The sequence below is a fragment of the Pseudovirgaria hyperparasitica genome (assembly GCF_010093815.1).
Source record: "Pseudovirgaria hyperparasitica strain CBS 121739 unplaced genomic scaffold EJ05scaffold_51, whole genome shotgun sequence".
NCBI lineage: Eukaryota > Fungi > Ascomycota > Dothideomycetes > Acrospermales > Acrospermaceae > Pseudovirgaria > Pseudovirgaria hyperparasitica.
In genome coordinates this window covers 1-19104 of record NW_022985599.1, presented here as the reverse complement: position 1 = coordinate 19104, position 19104 = coordinate 1, and the positions used below count along the sequence as shown (strand labels likewise).

Genomic DNA, 19104 nt, shown 5'->3' with positions numbered 1-19104 from the left:
CAGCACCAGCACCAGCACCAGCACCAGCACCAGCACCAGCACCAGCACCAGCACCAGCACCAGCACCAGCACCAGCACCAGCACCAGCACCAGCATCATCAACACCAGCACCAGCACCAGCACCAGCAGCACCAGCATCATCAACACCAGCACAAGCCTCATACAGCAAATTCTCTTCTCACTGTGTTAGGGTTGCTAAAGAAGCTTTTCCTACTTCTCCAGAGGACAAAGCTCATGTTCGGAATGTTCTCCTCAAGATACAAAAAGATCCGAGGACCTTCTGGAAAAATGACCAAGTTAACAGTGGGAGGCCGGAAGCCGATGATGTGCGTCGAACGGAGATTCTGAAGCGGCTGACCCAGAACGTTCGGGATATAGGCGCACGCGAGGCGGTTACGATACTTATCTTTGCGACTGATACTGAATCTACCGCCCAAAACACCGCAGGTTCTACTAGAAAGTCTATGAGGTCGAAGCGCGTCAGACCCAAGGCAAGGACTATACACGAAGAAAAAGCCTTGAACAAAGAGACTTTAACGCGGAGGTGCGGTCTTAGATTCAAGGAACTTGGCGTCGCAGGCACAGTGTACATCAGTTGTAAAATGAGAAGCCCATGGCCTTGGGAGCGCATGACTGACGAAGCTTTCAAATTCATGCGCTCCGTTGTTGAAAAGGAGCTAGCCAAGCTCGACCTCCCAGAGACCAAGGATTCTCTCGGGCCGCTTACCTCTGCTTTCTGGGGCATCGACACAGCCAGTCAAGAGAGTTTGAATTCGATGCCGAACCACTCTCTCACTCGCGTACGAGAGCCAAACAGTTCTCGGCGCCTAGAAGCTACCGGAGACAGTTTTGATCTTAACCTCACAACCTCACCTGGCACTGTGAGCAGTTCCGCGAACTCAAGCCGTGCCAGTCCATCTACTGAGCCATTGACTGCACCTGACGTAGAAGAGATCTTACAACCCGATATCTCTGCAGCTGTGTCATCCTGCGCACTGCCTCAAGGTCTTCGAGGCGACACGGTCTGGCGGGACGATACGGCTGTTGACGGATTTCACAGCGTCAGCAGTTTCGAAACTATCGCACTCAATCCGGCAGAAGACGCGGTGAACCTGCCTGGCACCACCGATGACCCTGAGTCTGCTTCCCTTGAGAGGTCGGGCAGCGGAAACAACGATCACTCGCAAGTTAACGGCGACACGGACGTCGATGGAAGTACTTCCTTGTTCCCTGAACACGCGTATTGTTCTTCTAATACAAGGTCAGCACTCGTATCGCCTGATCAGTCAACTTCGAACCGAGCAGACATTATATCTAGAGCTCCCCAGAGACAATCCCGATTGAAAAGGCTCAATCCGCTCGAGCCTCATTACCATAGTGTGCATAATTTTAATCATCCAATGCCAGGCAGTATCCATAGCGGTTTGAAGCGACTTCGAACGAATGCAAACGGAACGTGCTCAGTATCAAAAGAGAGCTTTACGAATACATATATTCTCCCGACCCAGCTTCTTCCGATCTATGATCTAACATACCAGCTCCAGCTTTCCATTCAGAGGAAAGTTCCGGACACAGCGGAGTCAATTTTGTTTGCTATGAAGGGAGATACCAGCGCTCTGAAGCGTTTATTTGGCGAAGGGCTGGCGTCTCCAGTAGAAGTGAGCAGTTCTCGAGAGCTTTCTTTGTTAGGAGTATGTACTACTTAACTTTCCGTACACTGGTAAATAGCTAACAATGTTTAATAGTGGGCGCTCTACGCCGGAAGGTGGAACTATCGTACTGTTCAGTTTCTAGTCATGGAGTGCAATGCGCCTGTTGATGATTGGTGAGTCGGAATATGGAATCAAGTAGCATCAGCTGTATAGAGAAAGCTACTGACCGCCCATTCTAGGTCCTTTGACCATGCATGGGAATATGCATATCGCAATAGTTACGACATAACGGAGCTTAAAGGGCTAGAATGCATTATGGCTAACCCGACCGTTCATAGAGATTGGAGAGAGGAGCAGAACTTTTTTCCAGTCCATGAAATTGTCCTTGGCCGATCATCTAAGCTGCTGAAGACTGAGCTTGACGAAAATCCGAGCTCCGTATTTGCCACGGATGCCAAAGGTCGCACCGCGCTTGCCTGGGCCTCGGCCCGGGCCCAGTTGACTGACATGAAGCTCCTGATAGAACGCGGCTCCCAAGTAGACGCCATGGATACCAGCGGCCGCTCCATTCTTCTGAATGCAGTCGACAGCTCTAACAACGAGGGACTTCGCATCATCCTCGAAGCCGGGGCAGATCCAAACCCAGTATTGCCCGAGGGCCTGTTCCGCAGCAGCCCCCTTATTGCGGCTAGCACAGGTGGCAAGCTGGAAATGATCAAATTGCTTATCGAATTTGGTGCTGAGATCGGTGCGACCAATCCGGAGGGATGGACGGCACTACAGGCAGCTATTAAAGCGCAAAACGTCGAATGTGCAAATATTCTGCTCACCCACGGCGCTGACCTAGGCTACATATCCAAGAATGGTCATTCAGCGCTTACGACGGCGATAATCTACAACAGCCATGCTGTGCTCAAGCTCTTGATCGACTGGTACCACGTTAGTCATCTCAGTGGGCTCCAGCTGCTGCCCATTATAGCAGAGTCCGCGGACGCGCAGACGATGTCGATTCTCACAGCGTCGGCCCTAAAGCAGACTCTACTAAGTGGATGCGAATTCACTACCTGCTATGAAACTCTTCGGTCACGAAAGGACTATAGTGAAGGATTGGGTATCGCCTTTAATGAATTTTTGACTGACATGGGCCCGTGGCGGAAGTAGCTGCTTTGCGCGGAGTCAAACATAATTTCACCTGCTTGAAAAATCTATCATGTTATATTAGAGCTGTAGAACGTATACGTACGTCTAGAGGTCTAGAAGATTCCTATTATTAATAGAGAGAAGGATCTAGAATGTATAAGGAGGAATATACAAGGAACGGTCTCTCTATGTATTTAGTTCTCTATCTAGTCTTTACTTTAAGAATTATACTATATTCTTATTAACTTTAAGCTATACTCCGCCGATCCATTTATTATATAATAGTCCATTACGTCTAGATCCTATTATATAACTCTATTTAGGTATATATTCCACTCTAGGAATATATATACCTGTCCTTTTTCACAAGTTATGAGCCCGGAGGCTTATAGCTTATATTCGGCTGCTCCAGCTATAGTGACGATTGAGGTCACCGGGACTGCCCTACTCTCTGAGGATAATGTTGCTAAGATCTTCATAGCTTAGCGACTTGAAGAATTCATTCGTCAGCGGTGTCCACAACTTCTCCCCAAAGAGCAGCGACTACGAGCATCTTGGCAGGGTTGTTAGTTAGTGTTCTTAAATCCAGGAGCCGGAAGCTACTAGTTGATATCCTATTACAGATGTTCCAGTAACACTACTCGTGTTCCTGCCGTGGTGCAATGAGCACTGTGATACAATTGTGAACTTCAACTTGGTCACACGTCATCGTATAGAACTGGGCCAACCTAGTATGAGCTCCCTCAATGAGCACAACTATCACGCTGGTTTCCTAGCTAGGAGGCAACTGTCAGCGAACCGAGACATCCGCAACCGTCGCGACAGTCGTTATCTGTAAGGGAACTGCTACTGTCCCACAGAACTTACGGTCCTCACTTAGATCCTCTGTTGCTCCATGGGGCCAGTCAGAAAGGTGTGGAGACAGGGCGCGTATTCATCACAGTGGGTTCTACACAGCTGAAACGCCAAGGCGCTGTGGATGAGTTCATCACATTCCGGCGTCTCGGATAACAAGCTCAGGCGCACACATCCGCAGCGTGCATCTTTAGGAGATGGTTCTGAAAGAGGACATAACATCATTGTTTATCATCACATCTGACAGCTAAAGAGGACACATTTGTTGCGAAGCCTCAGCGGTGCTAGACCCACTCTTATGAACCAGCATGCTAACATTTCTGCTGGAAATACACGCGGAGACGACCTAGGGCCTAGTCATTACCGGTCAATTTCTTCTTTGACATGGGCTTGTGGTCCAATTGTTTTTATTCTCAAGAACGTGAGGCATCCGCATGATTAAAAATAAACCGATAGCACACTCTGTGCAGCAGATATTAGGGCTGAACGTCGTGCTATGGTGCCCTTACGAAAATGCCCTCATCCTTGACCCGTAACATACATATGCGGCGGCTGAGTTTACCGAGAGACTAGGAAAGAAGATTACTCGACACAGCCAACCCTCCGTCATCTCTACTACTATTATCCATCCATACCATTGTATTATCTGAGCTGGACCATGACAACGACATGTTTGGATATGCGCCATGCGGCACTCTTAATGCATGATAGGGGTAAGTTGTGCTTGATCTCAAGTTAGGATCCACTTGTGGCAGGTCCATGGAATAATAGTCGTCTTGTGCCGTCAGAAAATTATACTCTGGCACATTTTTAGGAAATGATTGCTGGGACGAAAGATTTTGTCTGTGTTGAGATATCCAGCTACCATCGTTGAAGACGGAAGCAGCAGCCGCATCAATTCCGGACATGTCCAACGAGCACGAGTTGGCTTCGCAGACCATGTTGACAGGATTTTCCTGGTGGGTCAGCTGGTGAACGTCCACCGAGGCCTGATTTCTGGACTCCGCCCGGTTGTGCAACGCGTCGTTTCCCTCGTCATCAGGGCGAACGTTCTGCCGATCGCCAGCGAAGTTCTCTTTCTCTATCATGGAGCCATTCTCATTGGGTTTCGGACTTGTGGTGAGCTCTAGGCTGTCCACGCATCCTTTGGCTGGTTGCTCTCCTTGTTTAGTTCTGGATTTGCGATATTCGGTCGTGTTGGCTACCGCGTGTTGGAAATCTTGATGTAGTTGTGCGAGCGTTTCCTTGGACTCTGCGATTCTTTTGGTGGTATCTATGATTTTTTGGCACGCTGTTCCAACTCTCTCATAGGGCTGTGTTCCTGCATCTTCCATGTTGGCTATCGCATCTTGAAATCCTTGGTGTAGTTGCGTGAGCGCTTCCTGAGACTCTGCGATTCCTTCACTAGTATCTATGATTTTCTGGCATACCGTGCCAACTGTCACATACAGCAGTATTCCTGCATCGCTCTTTCGAGATGGCGCCGTGATCGCAGGATCAAGTATAGTCGTCGAGACATCCGGTGGAAGACTAGCGCGTACGGGCTCTGGTTGCGCATCCACTTCGGCCGTGCCTGGCCGACGGAACAATGGCGAGTCAGGAGCTGCCGCGGAGCTGCTTACAAAGTCCGGGGATTCTGGAGACGATGATGACCAGTCTGAATTTGCAAGATGTGAATCCGCAAGATGTGAAGGGGCTGCTGTGGGTGGGTTGTCGAGACGTCTCGCCGATTCTGGTAATGGCCCTGCGAGCGTCACCAGCGGGCCATTGGTCTGGGTTGTGCTTGACGAATCGATTTCCTCACGTTGCTCCACTCTCCCCTCTCCGTCGCTGCCAGGCCATCGCAGTACGACTGCGGCTGTGCGTGACCAACCGATTCCACGGGACTCCTCTTCCTCCACCTCGTCTTCGTTCCCCTCCTGTTCTCCTTCGTCATGTTTCTTAGCGTGATATACTTCACCCGATGTCTTAAGCCTCTTACAAGAGAGATCGGGCGTGGATGAAGATATGTGCTCCTGCTTGCGTCGTTTGCTCACTGCAGTTGTTGGCGACGTGTCTAGCGGACTTGTCGGCTGTTCCCAATGAGAGACGAGGCCGCTATACTCTGAAGGGGGCGCTTCTGGAAAGGATGCCATTGGACGAGCCGGGGCTACTTTGGCGCTGTCCCTTCTCACGAGACGCTCGTTCTTTATGCCTGATTCGGAGCGTCCCGTTGCCCGTCTCTCCAGGCCTATAATGCTTGCGACATCCCTGCTATCATTGTGCAATGGGTCCGAACTGCTTCCAGAGCGCTCGGAACATTTATCGAGCAGCTGATCCCGTTCGCTTTGCCGTACCTGACTTCGCGAAAGGGAGACTGAGAGTGGCGTTGTGGGAGATGGAACAGTGGTCCCTGATCTCGACACAGGCGTTGAACGGAGTGGAGCCGGTCCTGCCGCAGCAACTGTGTCGGATTCTCCTGTTGAGCCAGGTGTGGGTGAGGGTATAATTTTGCGCTTAGATTGACTCACAGTAGTTGTTGGCGGCATGTCTGCCGGAATTGCAGCCTGTTCTGCTTGGAGAATGACACCATTGTTCTCTAGGGAGAGTGAGTTTGAGGATGCTGCTGGCCGAAGAGACTGGGTTACTTTGCCGCTGTCGATCCTCGATAAGCTCACGAGACACTCGTCTCCGGTGCCTGATTGAGGGAGCTGCGTTGGCGGCCCTTTCAGGATTGCGCTGGTACCGTTCTCCTCGACCACATTATCCAATGAATCCGAGGTAGCTTCAGGGGGCTCTTGCGGTTCATCGAACGACGGGTTCATTTCAGTTTGCTGTGCCTGATTTGTCAGGAGAGAGGCAGCAGACTCGATCATGGGTGGCATTGCGAAAGATGAAGCAGGTGTGTCCAATCTAGTACGAGGTTCGCCTGCTGAGATGGAGTCTACGGCAGCTCGGCGTGATATATTTCCGTCTTTTATACCTTGATCCAGTATGCTCGGTGATCTAGGTGCTCTCGTAGATTTGGCCATTGGAGACCTTTCTACACCATCAAAAGTCGACGAGAGATTCTCGAGAACCGCTTTCAAAAAAAGCTCGATGACATTTTGCCTTCTTTCCGTCTGTTTCATGAATGCTATGCGATATTCTTCACCAGTCGTTGTAAATTCTGAGGGTTCTCCCATGGCGTCAAGTGATTTATAGAACTACTACATAATTAATTCATTGCCTTTACAGAGATCTCAGCATGCTCACTAGATATGCAATCTTACCCGAGGGGTGCGAGAGGTGATCAGGCATTATCGCTTCTCGAAAGAAACTCTTAAGGATGTCGCGTCGACTGCGCGGTGAATTTTTGAATTCAACCTTGCACAGTTCCTTGAAGTTTTTGGATATACCGCTTGGAAGGTCGATTTCGCGTATGAATCGATTGAAGTACTTCGTTCATTAGCTCTCATAATTGCGTAAGATGCGAGCGGTCGTACGTGGTGTGACTTTTGCTTCCCCATCTCGATAAAGGCTGATGAAAGTCTACTCAGCGGACCAAAATGACAGGAGAATTGTTCCAAGTCAAATTGTGGAAGAATAAGCCCATGTCGAACGTATAGAGAAACGAATGCAGGCACATATTAACGAACTGACTACAGAGAGTTGTCGTACTCTCTCTTATACAATGACTTGGTAAAAGAACCCACTTAACTCCATCACATCTAAGGGGAGGACGGGAGTGGGTGACTGGATGCATCAACATGGCGTACTTTGTCTCAATTGATCCTGTGATTTGTGTATCAATACATTGGCAAGATGAATGGCTCGAACTACTGCGGCATATCATCTGCTTGCGGTAGATGTGAACAAGCCCGGACATGAGCGATCAGCGTCGATCAGCGCCTGTGAATAGTACCGAACTTTGCATTGTACTTCGTGGCTAACGAGAACATCTCCCACTATGGCTTGGAAAGACGTTTGAATCCTTCGCCCTCACTGAAAGTTAGACGAAAGACTAATGCACGCGATCGTTGCTTTTTGTCACCTTATTGGACATCAACCGTGCCAGAGCTTCGGTAATTATAGTGAGTGCAATATTTCCCACTAGGGCTTAACAGTTAGGCGTGCATTGATCATTTCATTCATTTCATTCATTTCACTCACGCATTTCACGCATTTCACGCATTTCATTCATTTCACTCACGCATTTCACGCATTTCACGCATTTCACGCATTTCATTCATTTCACTCACGCATTTCACGCATTTCACGCATTTCACGCATTCTTATACATGTTAAAACAGAAGCGTGTGCTGCTCTAGGACTGAAGCGCTTATGAAGGGGACTGACAATCATTTCCCAACGGCTCTCGAATGCTAGGACTAGGATTTCACCTAGTAGCACTGTCTCCTATAAAAGCACGGTGATGGCGGATTCAGGAGGGGCGCTTGGAGTAGAATGCACGGAGTGAAGCGAAATGAGTGAAGTGAAACGAGTGAAGTGAAACGAGTGAAGTGAAACGAGTGGAATAAATGGCGCAGTCCTTTGGGATTAGCGTTTCAAGCTAAAAAGCATGCTGCCCACCAACTGACTAATTTTCATTTCACTTCATTCATTTCACTCTACACCATTTCGCATCGTCACCTCCGCCATCGAAACGAGATGATGTCGCAAGGAATCCCTTTGCCAAACGAGAATGGCACCTCCGACATATTATTACGTCTTGAAGAAAAGGCGAAGCAAATATCTAGCAGTGGCCTAACACGCAAAGACCAAATATTGCTTCGAAGTGGGCGACTTCAGCTGGCCTGGGGTGAAGTGACCTCGAAATCAAGTGTTTCGCTGTGGCGAAAGAAACGGGCTCGCCAGCTTTACAATGAAATTCAAAGCATGAGTCCCAGCTTAGGGTTTGTGGTCTTAATCTGTGTCACACCAACTGAGTGTGCTCAAAAAAGCTTCGATCATGTGATGCAAATCCTCAGCCGTTTGGATCATTACGAGACATTTCGACTCAAGCTGGACTCGATTGCAAAGAGGTTTCTGGAGTCAACAGCTGCCGAGCAAGGCTTTACAAGCAACAAGTTGTTCTTTGACTTTATGAAGTCAATGTTTCCAGATGCAGATCAAGAACCAAGAAGTGAGTGGTCGGCTTTTGCGTTTCGCTTTTAAAGTTTGACAGCGATAGAAATAAAATTTGCATACACCAACATCAGTTTTGAGAAGATCCCTCATTTCCTCGAATACATCGTAGCTGGCATACTCTCAAGTCAGGCCGTGAAGGGAGAGAAGAGTCATGGATTGGCTCAAACAGGAAGTTTGACCGTTATGGTGCCTACAAGTTCTCTAGAAGATGGATCTTGTAACATCCTTGTTGACCGCAAGACTCTCATGGATGCCATATATAAATTTGGATTCAAAGAGCTTCCGCTCGAGAGAACATGATTTTACACCCAAGCACCTCGCAGTCTCGTCCTGAAGGAACGAAAAACTTCTGTGGTTTGTCCGTCGTGTAACCTTCATCGCCTCCGATGACTCGTACAAAGCCAACCCCTCCTTCTTTGTTCGGTAAAAACGATATCCATTTATGAGCCTCCTCCTTCTTGAATATGCCATCGGCTTGCCTCCAAACGTCATAGACAGTCTGCTCAATGTAAAGAAACGATTAGCGGCTTCTCGTGCGACCTAAATTGTACGCTTAACTGGATCATTAGGATTCATTATCCCGTCCGCTGCCGTTTCTCCAGAGCTTTCCGGTCTCAGCGAAGTCATCGCGACGTTCCGGTACAATGTGCAAAGTGGGTGTTCGGTAGTTTGTTCCATATGAGAAATTGTGCTGGAGTCATTGCTGCCTAATCATTCGTTGTGAAGAGGGGTACGTGTAGACTTGATGACGTGTCTGTATGACATAATTATTTAATCACATGATATGCTAATAATACTCAGCACACATAGCCTCAACCTGAATCTTGGTGGGGCAGAGAAATGGCTAGCAGGGTAGGCATTGTCTTCGATTAAAGGAAGCCCCAGCTTCTATCCCGCCCACAGACGCTTTCCCATCTCGCCAGGAGCGATCTGATAGTTGGCCACTGTTTACAGGGCGCGATATTTTCCTGTCCCAATTGCGATTCCCACTATGGCCGTGCAGCGTGGGAAAAGGACGCCACTCGAATTCTACAAGCAGGTGGGTGCAATGAGAAATCAAATCACGTGAAAAGTGGAGCTCACTCCATCAGCTTTGCGAAAACTTCAGCAATGAACATACATCACATATATAGAGAAATCACTATAAAAACTACGTAGAATTAAGGCGTAAAGTTTCTATTCCCTTTACGCTTTATGCAGTAATCATTGGGTCTGGGAAAATCTCTAATTTTTTTTATTTATCGCACGCCTAGCATCATAACTAAGATAACCCTCTACTTAGGGGTATAATATATCATGGCACAAGATATATACATCACGTTCCAAATTTCGTGCACTCATTAGTTGATTTTTAATCGCGCTTTGCCTTTTGTATGAAAGTCGGAAATCTAATACTGCGCTAGGTGGTAGCCAATGACTGTGCCGGCCTTTGTAAGACCAGCAACGTCAAGCTCTGTGATTGGATTGTGGGGTCAAGAGGGCGCTAATCTACCTTAGGATATCCCACTGTGTCCGCGGGCATCTCGCAGCAACACGAGAACGGACACATACCGCTCGGATTTTGATCGTCTGTGCTACGACTACTTCTCCACTCAGAAGTATAACGAACAGTACATCCCTTACCATCTGCTCCAACCTGCCTTCCCATTGCCCTTATCTGCTGCCCCATCGTCGAAGAAGGATTGGCAGAAAATTGATTTACACTAAGCTTGATTCATCCACCCTATTCACGAGACAAGCCACCCATATCAGCCTAATATTACAGCGGCTGAGACAGAAATTAGTAATGTAGATGTATCGGGTGTGTTCTCTGTCAATGACTACTTCCGACGGTTGGATACAAGCAATCAATTCCATAATTGCATGGAAAGACAATGTTGAATGCGTAACCATTTGAACCTGCCGTGCCGCTCCATGCAGCCATGCTCTCCACCAAACACACTGCATCTGTGACGATATTCGCTGATCCTGGAGTCCCTGGGGGCGAATTGTCCGCACAATCAATATGACCGCAGGGCCATGTGACCCGCACGAAACAATTGACCCTGCGTGTTGAAGCAAGTGATTGAGATTAATTGTACTACTAGAATATCGGGGGAGGACGCTATATATATATACATCCATATCGCTAGCCCCTGTCTCAGCCACAGTGATAATCAACACTCCCACTCGTTGGACACCCGAAGGGTGTGTCAACGATCTTGTATCACGCTTCTCACAGGCCCCATCAAAACCTCCAAAACCCACTTGAGGGAGAAAAGAAGGAAAGGGAACCCGTGTGTGTATCAGCGGGGGCTGGTAAACTCCAAACACTACTCAATGCCTAGCCCGTTTCGAAACCATTCGAACCTATCTCGCGCTAATGGCTTCGTGAAGCCATCAGCTATCTGCTCTGCTGTTGAAACGTACTTCAGTTCAACAGTTCCTGCCTCTCGGATCTCTCCTTGCCATTTGCGCTGAATATCCATATGCTTCGTGCGTGAGTGGTACTGCGGGTTCGAGGATAGTGCGATAGCTCCTTGGTTGTCGCCACATATGATCGTTGCGACTTTCCCTTGACTCAGATTCAATTCCTCCAGAAGTCTTCTCAGCCAGACTGCTTCTTTGGTTGCCTGGGTCTGCCCCAAGAACTCTGCTTCGCAGGTGGAAAGTGCAACGACGCTTTGTCGCTTGGATTGCCAGCTGATTGCTCCACTCCCGATATTAAACAAGTATCCGGCAGTCGATCGTCGAGTATCGCGACAGCCAGCCCAGTCCGCATCCGTATATCCTTTCAACATTTGAAGAGTACCCTTGTAGGTCAGCCGGAGATTCTTAGTACCTTTCAGGTACCGTAGGATCCGCCGAACGAGTTTCATGTGTTGAGGTCCTGGGTTTATCAAATATCGGCTTGCAATAGAGACTGCATACGCGATGTCCCCCCTGGTCCCGAGCATGATGTACATCAGGGATCCCACAACGCGCTGATACTCGGCCCTTTGGTTTGGAGTACAGCTGTAGTCTGGGCTGTTATCATGCGGCAGTGAAGTCTCGATCGGCGTGCTGACTGGATTGCAGTGGTCGAGTCCGAACTGATGAACGATCTTGTCGATGTACACGCCTTGACTGAGGTAAAGGATCCTGTTCTGACGATCTCGCTGGATGGACATCCCCAGGTAGTAGCTACACGGCCCGAGATCTGTCATCTGGAACCGATTTCTCAGGGAGCGCTTGATGCTTTTGATCTCTGCGATGCTTGGTCCCACGATTAAGAGATCGTCCACGTACACCGCAATGTACATGCTACTCCGGACGAAGATGCCAAGATCAGCGTTGATGGGTTCGAAGCCGAGTTTCTGCAAGAAGTTGGTAAGCGTCTGGAACCAGATACGGGGCGCCTGCTTGAGCCCGTAGAGTGCCTTTCGAAGCTTGCAGACTCTCCGTGTTCCATCCGCCGTGTGATGGGGCTGCTCAACATAGATCTCATGGTCGATGTCACCGTATAGAAAAGCAGTCTTGACGTCCATCTGCTCGATTTCAAGGTCCAAGGCAGCTCCGATTGAAAACAGTGCCTTGTAGCTCATTGGCTTCACCACCGAGGCGAATGTTTCGTCGTAGTCGATGCCTTCCTCTTGCGTGAAGCCTCTCACCACCCATCTGCTCTTGTAGCGAACGATTTCTCCGTGGGGTCCTCGTTTGAGCTTGAAGACCCATTTACCGCTGAGCACTCGTCGATCTCTGGGCGGTTCGACAAGCTCCCACGTCTTGTTCTGCTTAAGCGAGTCGACTTCTTCGAGCATGGCCCTCTCCCATTCAGGCCAGCGTATGTCATCTCTTGCTTGACGAAGGGTCTTGGGTTCGAAGGGTTCCGTTTCTGCTGCGGCCACTGTTAGGAGAGCTGGGATTACGTTATCATCAGCAACATTCATCAGCGCGAGTTCTTGTTCATCGCCGCTGAGTACGTCGGCTGTGCTCTGCGAGAAACGAACTCGCAGTTCAGGATGGCGTTGCGAAAGTACGTGTTGCGCTGTATATTGAGCGCGATCAAGCTGGGCTTCTGAATTCTGTACTGAAGCTCCTGCTGCTCGATCATGTGGAGCGTCGTCCCGTTGCTGGTCGCCGTCCGACAGTGGATCGATTTCTTCCGGACCATCGGTAAAGGATCCAAAAGTATCATCACTACTAGGAGACGACAGGGTTATAGCTCCCTGTTCAGCAATTGGCTGCGAGTTATCGTTACTCGATCGGGAGAGCGCTCGCCCTTCCGTGTTATCGTCACACGGTCGGGTTGTTTGCGAGATATTGTTACTCGACTTGGATGGTTCTTGCGAGATATTGTTACTCGTCTTGGATGGCGCTTGCGAGTCATCGTCACTCAGCTGAGATAGCGCTTGCTCTGTCGGCGCCAAGGATATGTGGCGCCCAGATGCTGGTACGGATGGTCGCCGCAAATAGGTTGACGGTTCATTATCTAGCCCTACCGTCATGCTCCCCCCTGCGGCAGCAGCCGTTGCCTCAGGTAAGCTATATCGTTCAGCTCCCACATCTGGTATCGTTTGTGTGGAGGGGGCGTTAAGGACTTCTTGAAATTCGGCATTCGGGGACCCAACGATCCTTCCATCTGCAAGTAGGATGCGGTAGTTGGTATTGCCCTCATAGCCTAGCAAAACACACGGTCTCGTTCTCGAGTCCGTGAGCTTCTTTCTCTGCTTCGGGGGCACCAGGTACTCCCCCCTCGATCCGACCACTATTAGCCTCGAGAGGTCAGGCTTGTCTCCATACCAGGCCTGATAAGGCGTCATCTGAAGCCTAGACGAGGGCGAGCGGTTCGAAAGGTAGGCTGCCGTTCGAGCTATTTCTGGCCAAAACGTCCACGGGAGGCGTGCATGGGCCAGGGTGGGCCCCACTCGGTCGTAGATCGTCCTGTGGGCTCGTTCGGCAACACCATTCTGCTGGTGCTGGTCGATTCCCGTGACCTCGGCCTGGATGCCCCGGGAGAAGAGGACGTACTTCATTTCTTCTCCCACTTGCTCGGGAATCCGATCCAGACGTATGCGCCGGCACTTTCGTTCTGGACGTTCGTTATGATCGAGAAAGAAGCGTAGCGATTCGATAACGAATCCCTGTCGTCGTGGTATGGGGATGACTTCGATCCAGCCAGTGCAGTCGTCGACGATGGTAAGCCAGTATCGGCTACCATCGAGCCCCTCGTCGAACGGGCCTGCGGCGTCCATGTGGAGGAGTTCCATTGGGTATTCTCCTTTTCGACCCGGATGGCGATGGGATTTCTCTATCATCCTTCCTACGAGACATGGGTTGCATGGATCTCTTGGCTCCATGTCTCGCACACCATGAGCTTGCTTTTTCAGCCGTCGCAGATTTGCGTCGCTCAAGTGAGCCAGTCGATTGTGCCAGAGTCGCAGCTGAGCGCTGGCATGGTAGGCCGGGAAGCAGAGGTTTGTCCACAGATCGAGCGCATATACCCCTTGGTACTGACTTGCCGTATACAGATTCCTCCCGTTCGATTTGTTCCGAATGAGAGCGCCCTGGCTGGAGAATTCGACTTTTGCGCCACGATTTAGGAGCTGGAGCACGGAGATGAGATTCGCGTGTGCAGACGGAACGAAAAGAACGTGATCGAGGACAAGCCACTTCCTCCTGCCTCGTGCGCTACACAGTACATTTACCGTCCCTACGCCGGAAGGACATGTCGAAGCATCTACGCTTCGGAGCGGGGGCCCGTGATATTCGTCTATCTGAACGAACCTCGACGCGTTGTTGCAGACGTGTTGAGCACAGCCACTATCGACGATCCAGGCGTCGCGGATGGGAAGTGTCTTCGCAGCCATCATCGCGAGATGACACTCAACATCCTTTCCAAATGCCGCATTGACGTCGTCTATCAGAGTCGTTGTTGCCATGAAAGTCGGCCTCTTGGGGTCTTTCGGGCCGCTCACATCGTCCTCCTCATCATCGGAGGCGTGCTGCCTCTTGAGCGATTTGCGCCCGCCGTGATGTGGGTCAGTCATTTGTGCCTTGTGCCTCCTGCTTTCTCGACTCTGACTCTTCAAGCTGGGGTTCTTTTTGAAGCACTTGATCTCCACGTGATAAGGAGTGCGACAGAATGAGCAGTAGGGCACATTGTCAATCTCGATCCGACAGGCGGTTCCGTTCGGCGAGGGTATAACCTTCTTGTGGCCGGACCCTCGTAGCATGGCCAGGGCCGGAAGTACTTGCACCTCCGTGGGAGGTTTCCCCAGCTGGCCCTTCCTGTGCTCTTCTTCGATTGCCTTGTTTTCGATGTAATCGAACGTAGGTGCTGCTTTGATGACATGACCGTCGGCATCTCTGTCGTTGACAAGATCCATCTGTCTGAAGATGTGATCGCGAAAGCTTTCATAATCTGGCCCCAGCGCGTGCATGAAGAAGAATGTGCGCTCAATCTCCGAGGTGACACAGCTGGGATCGAGGAGAAGCTTCTCGGCGTGGATCCGTCTGATCTCAGCTCCGAGTGCTTGGGCACTCCCGCAGGTCTCTCGTGTAAGGGACATGTATCGCCGCTGCAGGTGGACATACGTTCCAGAGCCTTCTGGCTTGAAGTTCTCTTTGACGGCTTTCAGGAGAGCTTCCACTCGCCGAATGCCAGAGGCATTGATTCGTTGCGCGGCGTTATGGCTCAGCTTAGCCGTGATCATCGCCGAGTAGAACTTTTGGCGGCGATGCCATTGCTGCAAGTCCTCTTCTTCCAATGGCGGATCTGCTCCGTCGTCGGCAACAGCAGATATTCGAACGAACTCGTTGACCTTCTGGCTCCACTTGAACCAACCGTTGGCGTTGTCCAACACTGGGATAGCATTGTAGAACGCATTGAGACCAAATTGTTCAAACTTCGCAATGTTATCCATGATCTTGTTCAGTTCTCTTCAGCGCTGAAGAACTCGGCGCCGTCGCTGGAGAAGCTAGATCCAGGAGAGAGAAGGCGTTCTGGCGAGTCGGCTGGACGCACTTCCAGACCGAAAAGTTCCAGGCTGGATATGCTACCAGGTGCACTTGAGAGGTTAGAAGGACTACGATCGGATAAGTCTGGCGTAGGCGAGTGCGATGGAGGTACGTAATCTTCGTCTAGGACCGTGTGCAATCTTGAAAGATTTCTGCACGTCCTGGCACAATGGGGAAAACGTATCTGGTCCACCTGATCCAGAGGTTCGCCAGTCCTCTGAAAGCTCCGTGATCTGTTGGGTCGGAGGTTGTAGCGAGTCGTAACGTTGTGGGACGTTGTCTGAGTTTCTTCTGCCGAACTCGATGAGGACGAGCTAATGATGGCGGCGCGTCTTCTAGGTTGAGGAGCTAAGTTGCGGGTGGAGCGGGATGAAGGCCCTGGTAGTCTTCTCGAGAAAGAGGCACGAGTAAGAAATTGTTGGTATGTGTTGTCCAGAGTGCTAGAGGTAGTAGACGTGCTCTTGGTCAGAGATGCGACAATTGATGCACGGTAAACCCGGTCCTCATCGGACGTGCGTGTGTAGGCGTTACTGATGGCGCTTTTCGTCATAGACGGGAGGTACGTTTTCTGGATACGAATCCAAGGCCAGTTGTGGTACAGTCTCAGGTATGAAATGAGATTGAGTTCGTCATCTGTCCAGGAGTGACGTATTATACGTCGAGGTAACCTCCTTGGAGGCAAATGTAAGGGCTCTCTTGTTGGAAGAGGTAGTAACTCGGAGAGATCGATCTTGGGTCTTGGAGCTGGTGTTGGCATCTTTTCGACCCCTTATTCTTGATTGCACATCGTTCTCATATAGCTTCATTGCCCAAAGAGCAGCCATAATGGTATCTGATCCCTTGGCTGCGGCATCTTATCGTGCAAATGTGATAAGTGGTCGTATGACCTCGGCGTCTTATCGCAATACTGTGCCATATGGTCCTGTGACTTCGGCAACTTATCGTGTCACTGTGATATCTGATTCCATCACATCTGTGGCGTATGTGATTCGGGCGGAACAAGTATATTCCGCCTCATCTTGAGATTTCATTGGGTTGCTATGTTATCGATGTCAGTTTTATCTCTGATAAGGTTATCACTTGCTGCGGAAGCTTAGCTTGTAGATATGGTATCTTTATGTTTGATGCGTGCAAAACCCGGGCTCATAACCTGTTGAAGCAAGTGATTGAGATTAATTGTACTACTAGAATATCGGGGGAGGACGCTATATATATATACATCCATATCGCTAGCCCCTGTCTCAGCCACAGTGATAATCAACACTGCGGCCCTGTCGCCCGCACTCGCGAAAGTCCCGTACGGGCCCTTGACGGAAGCAGCCTTGGCAACAATGGCGCCCGCTCTCCCTAATCGCCCGCGCGGGCTCGCTGATCCTCGGCGCCCTACCGTCTATCGCTTTCCCGAGTTTGGGGTTCCGCTTTTCGGAAAGGCCCACTTCTACCCGCCATCGCGCCGCTATACAGGGAACGCCTACTGGCCAATAGTTGCAGGCCCTTCTGCAGCCCGCATGCCACCGATGGCCGTACGGGCTCTTCTAGCGCTGATGACGCAACGGCAGACTAGCTGTTATCGGAAACGAGTTTAGAAATGCAGGCTCGAGGCACTTCGTCTTCATTCTTCGGAGAGGTAGAATGGGAGCCCAACTCTCGAAACCGAAAAGCCATGCAACATGTCCATGTTCCAGCGCGATTGCCGGATTCGGCCACAATCTACCCATGCTGCCCCTTCGCGAACTCAAGACGGCGACTCAAAAGAAGACGCAAATTCACTGAAGTGCCCCTGAAGATTGAAGAGGTAGACGCAGCGTAGCTCATGGGCGCTCAAGTCTTCCCGTTAACGAGGTATCACCATCGACGGTGTCCAGCGCTGCAGGTTCTTCGTCAACTACATCTCAAACTACATCCGCGACATCACAGATTCTTTTGCATAAATAAAGAGAGGTATTGGAAAAGGGCACTTCGTCAACTGCTAGGGAAGAAGCTTAGATGATTTGAATCGATAGCAACAGGCTAGCTTCATAGCAGGGAGGCATTCGGATGGATGTCTTATTGACCACACTCCTTTCTATTAGAATATTTAAGCAGATTGAGCTTGCATGGATTCGGATTGTATGTGCCGAAGTCAGCATCCGAAAACCATTCCGCCAAGTTGAGGGGTTTGTAAGGCCGTTGTGGCTTTTTCTCGCCTGTTTATGACGCTTGGAGAAGTCAGTCTCATGTATCATGTCGGACTGGGACACACACTGAGTTATAAGGACATTGGGACAAGTAATCTCCGTAGCAGAGATCGCGTACGTGTGGACCAATGAAAAGGCTGACGCGATATGTCTGGCTTACCTGCTGCGTCTGATGTGCTCCTAAACGGCCCCTTCGTGCTTACGGGAGAAGTAATGAAGAGCTCAATCAGGATGGTGGCTTGCAAGTTCCTAGCATGGTCACCTACACTCCTACCCAGGCAGATCATGATAGGGATGATTGCTTGGGTTGAGTTGGCACGGGGTGTACATCTTGAGATAGCATCTTCGAATTGGGACGAGTACGCAAGACCACAGGTAGGGGGAGTGGGTAGAGTCAGAACTCCAGCCTTGCATCTCATTTTCTGGCTTCATCCTGATAGTTACGGGACCCAAGTGGCATTAAGGGAGCAGGTCCTAGTCTCCGTACAGACTTGCATCGACGTTTCTCGTGCGGCTCATGCATTGAGCTACATGGCTTACGCTGTGACCGGCATATCCACAGCGCCACCGTGACCACACTTTGAAACTCTCGGTGTGATTCGAGTCGGTACTGCAGCGCCGTAAGGCGACCTTGCGAAAGTAGCCGCTCTTGGCAACACCTTGTTGCCAAGAGCAGTATATAGCTTTGATAGTCGGAGGGAGCATAACCGCACCTCCGAAGCAGCACATGTATGAATATACAGGGGCTACCGACATGGCGCTCTCGCGTGTCTAGATTTGTCATTTCATCTAGCTAAGTCGACGTGCTTTCTTTTGCGTAAACCTTATGGTTGCATGGCTCCCACGACTTATATTCTTAGGCGCTCTGTAGCCGGCATATGCGGCTTGTTTATGTTTTCGGTTGAGCGCATGAACACTTGCTGGTCGACTAGGTATCTCACGTTGGTATGGTGTGGGTAGAAGGTGAACGTAGGAGAGGAGGGCGCGCAAGGGTTCGGCATAGTCGAGAACTGGCTGTTGAACACTGCTACACTGCGACTCCTTTCACCCGCGCCTGAGACTTTTAGAGACATATATTTGCTAGAGCTGGCGAAGACTCCGCTAGCTCACGTTTTCTGCAAACGTGGATATCTCACTCCTTCTCGAGTCGCGAGACTCTGCGTCTTAGCCTGCTGCCAATAAGCATACCACCT

General features: G+C 50.2%; 8 protein-coding genes across 8 annotated transcripts; 5 read left to right on the top strand and 3 right to left on the bottom strand.

The window, feature by feature from the left end:
- The first annotated feature begins 332 nt into the window (after window positions 1-332).
- Window positions 333-1935, top strand: EJ05DRAFT_321466 (uncharacterized protein). Its single transcript, XM_033740764.1, has 4 exons — window positions 333-1261; window positions 1319-1695; window positions 1746-1825; window positions 1892-1935. Exons 1-3 carry the CDS (start codon window positions 465-467, stop codon window positions 1817-1819), a joined length of 1248 nt encoding a protein of 415 aa, XP_033594949.1. The 5' UTR covers window positions 333-464; the 3' UTR covers window positions 1820-1825; window positions 1892-1935.
- Window positions 1936-2069: 134 nt separating this feature from the next.
- On the top strand, window positions 2070-2582 carry EJ05DRAFT_416617 (ankyrin; the record flags this gene model as incomplete). The annotated part of the gene is made up of 1 exon (XM_033741436.1): window positions 2070-2582. A coding segment is annotated over one exon (513 nt), but the record flags the coding sequence as incomplete, so codon positions are not given.
- Window positions 2583-3164: 582 nt separating this feature from the next.
- On the top strand, window positions 3165-3803 carry EJ05DRAFT_490861 (uncharacterized protein; the record flags this gene model as incomplete). The annotated part of the gene is made up of 4 exons (XM_033745928.1): window positions 3165-3221; window positions 3274-3361; window positions 3416-3581; window positions 3653-3803. The coding sequence occupies 4 exons, from the start codon at window positions 3165-3167 to the stop codon at window positions 3801-3803; spliced, it is 462 nt and encodes a 153-aa protein (XP_033594947.1).
- Window positions 3804-4216: 413 nt separating this feature from the next.
- On the bottom strand, window positions 4217-6950 carry EJ05DRAFT_481247 (uncharacterized protein; the record flags this gene model as incomplete). The annotated part of the gene is made up of 2 exons (XM_033745033.1): window positions 4217-6541; window positions 6882-6950. A coding segment is annotated over one exon (2325 nt), but the record flags the coding sequence as incomplete, so codon positions are not given.
- A 1275-nt stretch (window positions 6951-8225) lies between these two features.
- On the top strand, window positions 8226-9515 carry EJ05DRAFT_321124 (uncharacterized protein). Its single transcript, XM_033740763.1, has 3 exons — window positions 8226-8751; window positions 8800-9262; window positions 9315-9515. The coding sequence occupies exons 1-2, from the start codon at window positions 8277-8279 to the stop codon at window positions 9054-9056; spliced, it is 732 nt and encodes a 243-aa protein (XP_033594945.1). The 5' UTR covers window positions 8226-8276; the 3' UTR covers window positions 9057-9262; window positions 9315-9515.
- Window positions 9516-15714: 6199 nt separating this feature from the next.
- EJ05DRAFT_426235 (uncharacterized protein) lies at window positions 15715-16380 on the bottom strand (the record flags this gene model as incomplete). Its single annotated transcript, XM_033741501.1, has 1 exon — window positions 15715-16380. A coding segment is annotated over one exon (666 nt), but the record flags the coding sequence as incomplete, so codon positions are not given.
- Window positions 16381-17065: 685 nt separating this feature from the next.
- On the top strand, window positions 17066-17544 carry EJ05DRAFT_505992 (uncharacterized protein; the record flags this gene model as incomplete). Its single annotated transcript, XM_033747767.1, has 2 exons — window positions 17066-17257; window positions 17299-17544. 2 exons carry the CDS (start codon window positions 17066-17068, stop codon window positions 17542-17544), a joined length of 438 nt encoding a protein of 145 aa, XP_033594943.1.
- A 692-nt stretch (window positions 17545-18236) lies between these two features.
- EJ05DRAFT_481242 (uncharacterized protein) lies at window positions 18237-19070 on the bottom strand. The gene is made up of 2 exons (XM_033745032.1): window positions 18933-19070; window positions 18237-18879 (listed from the first exon to the last, which is right to left on the bottom strand). Exon 2 carries the CDS (start codon window positions 18665-18667, stop codon window positions 18386-18388), a length of 282 nt encoding a protein of 93 aa, XP_033594942.1. The 5' UTR covers window positions 18668-18879; window positions 18933-19070; the 3' UTR covers window positions 18237-18385.
- Window positions 19071-19104: the final 34 nt, after the last annotated feature.

Excerpts from the sequence above, each read along its gene's own strand:
- EJ05DRAFT_321466 (XM_033740764.1), top strand. The coding sequence starts at position 465 with ATGAGGTCGAAGCGCGTCAGACCCAAGGCAAGGACTATACACGAAGAA. Across the intron at positions 1,262-1,318 it reads TATTGTTCTTCTAATACAAG|AGCTCCCCAGAGACAATCCC; the intron begins GTCAGCACTCGT and ends CATTATATCTAG. Across the intron at positions 1,696-1,745 it reads GCTTTCTTTGTTAGGAGTAT|TGGGCGCTCTACGCCGGAAG; the intron begins GTACTACTTAAC and ends AATGTTTAATAG.
- EJ05DRAFT_321124 (XM_033740763.1), top strand. The coding sequence starts at position 8,277 with ATGATGTCGCAAGGAATCCCTTTGCCAAACGAGAATGGCACCTCCGAC. Across the intron at positions 8,752-8,799 it reads TGCAGATCAAGAACCAAGAA|AAATAAAATTTGCATACACC; the intron begins GTGAGTGGTCGG and ends TGACAGCGATAG.
- EJ05DRAFT_481242 (XM_033745032.1), bottom strand. The coding sequence starts at position 18,667 with ATGTCGGTAGCCCCTGTATATTCATACATGTGCTGCTTCGGAGGTGCG.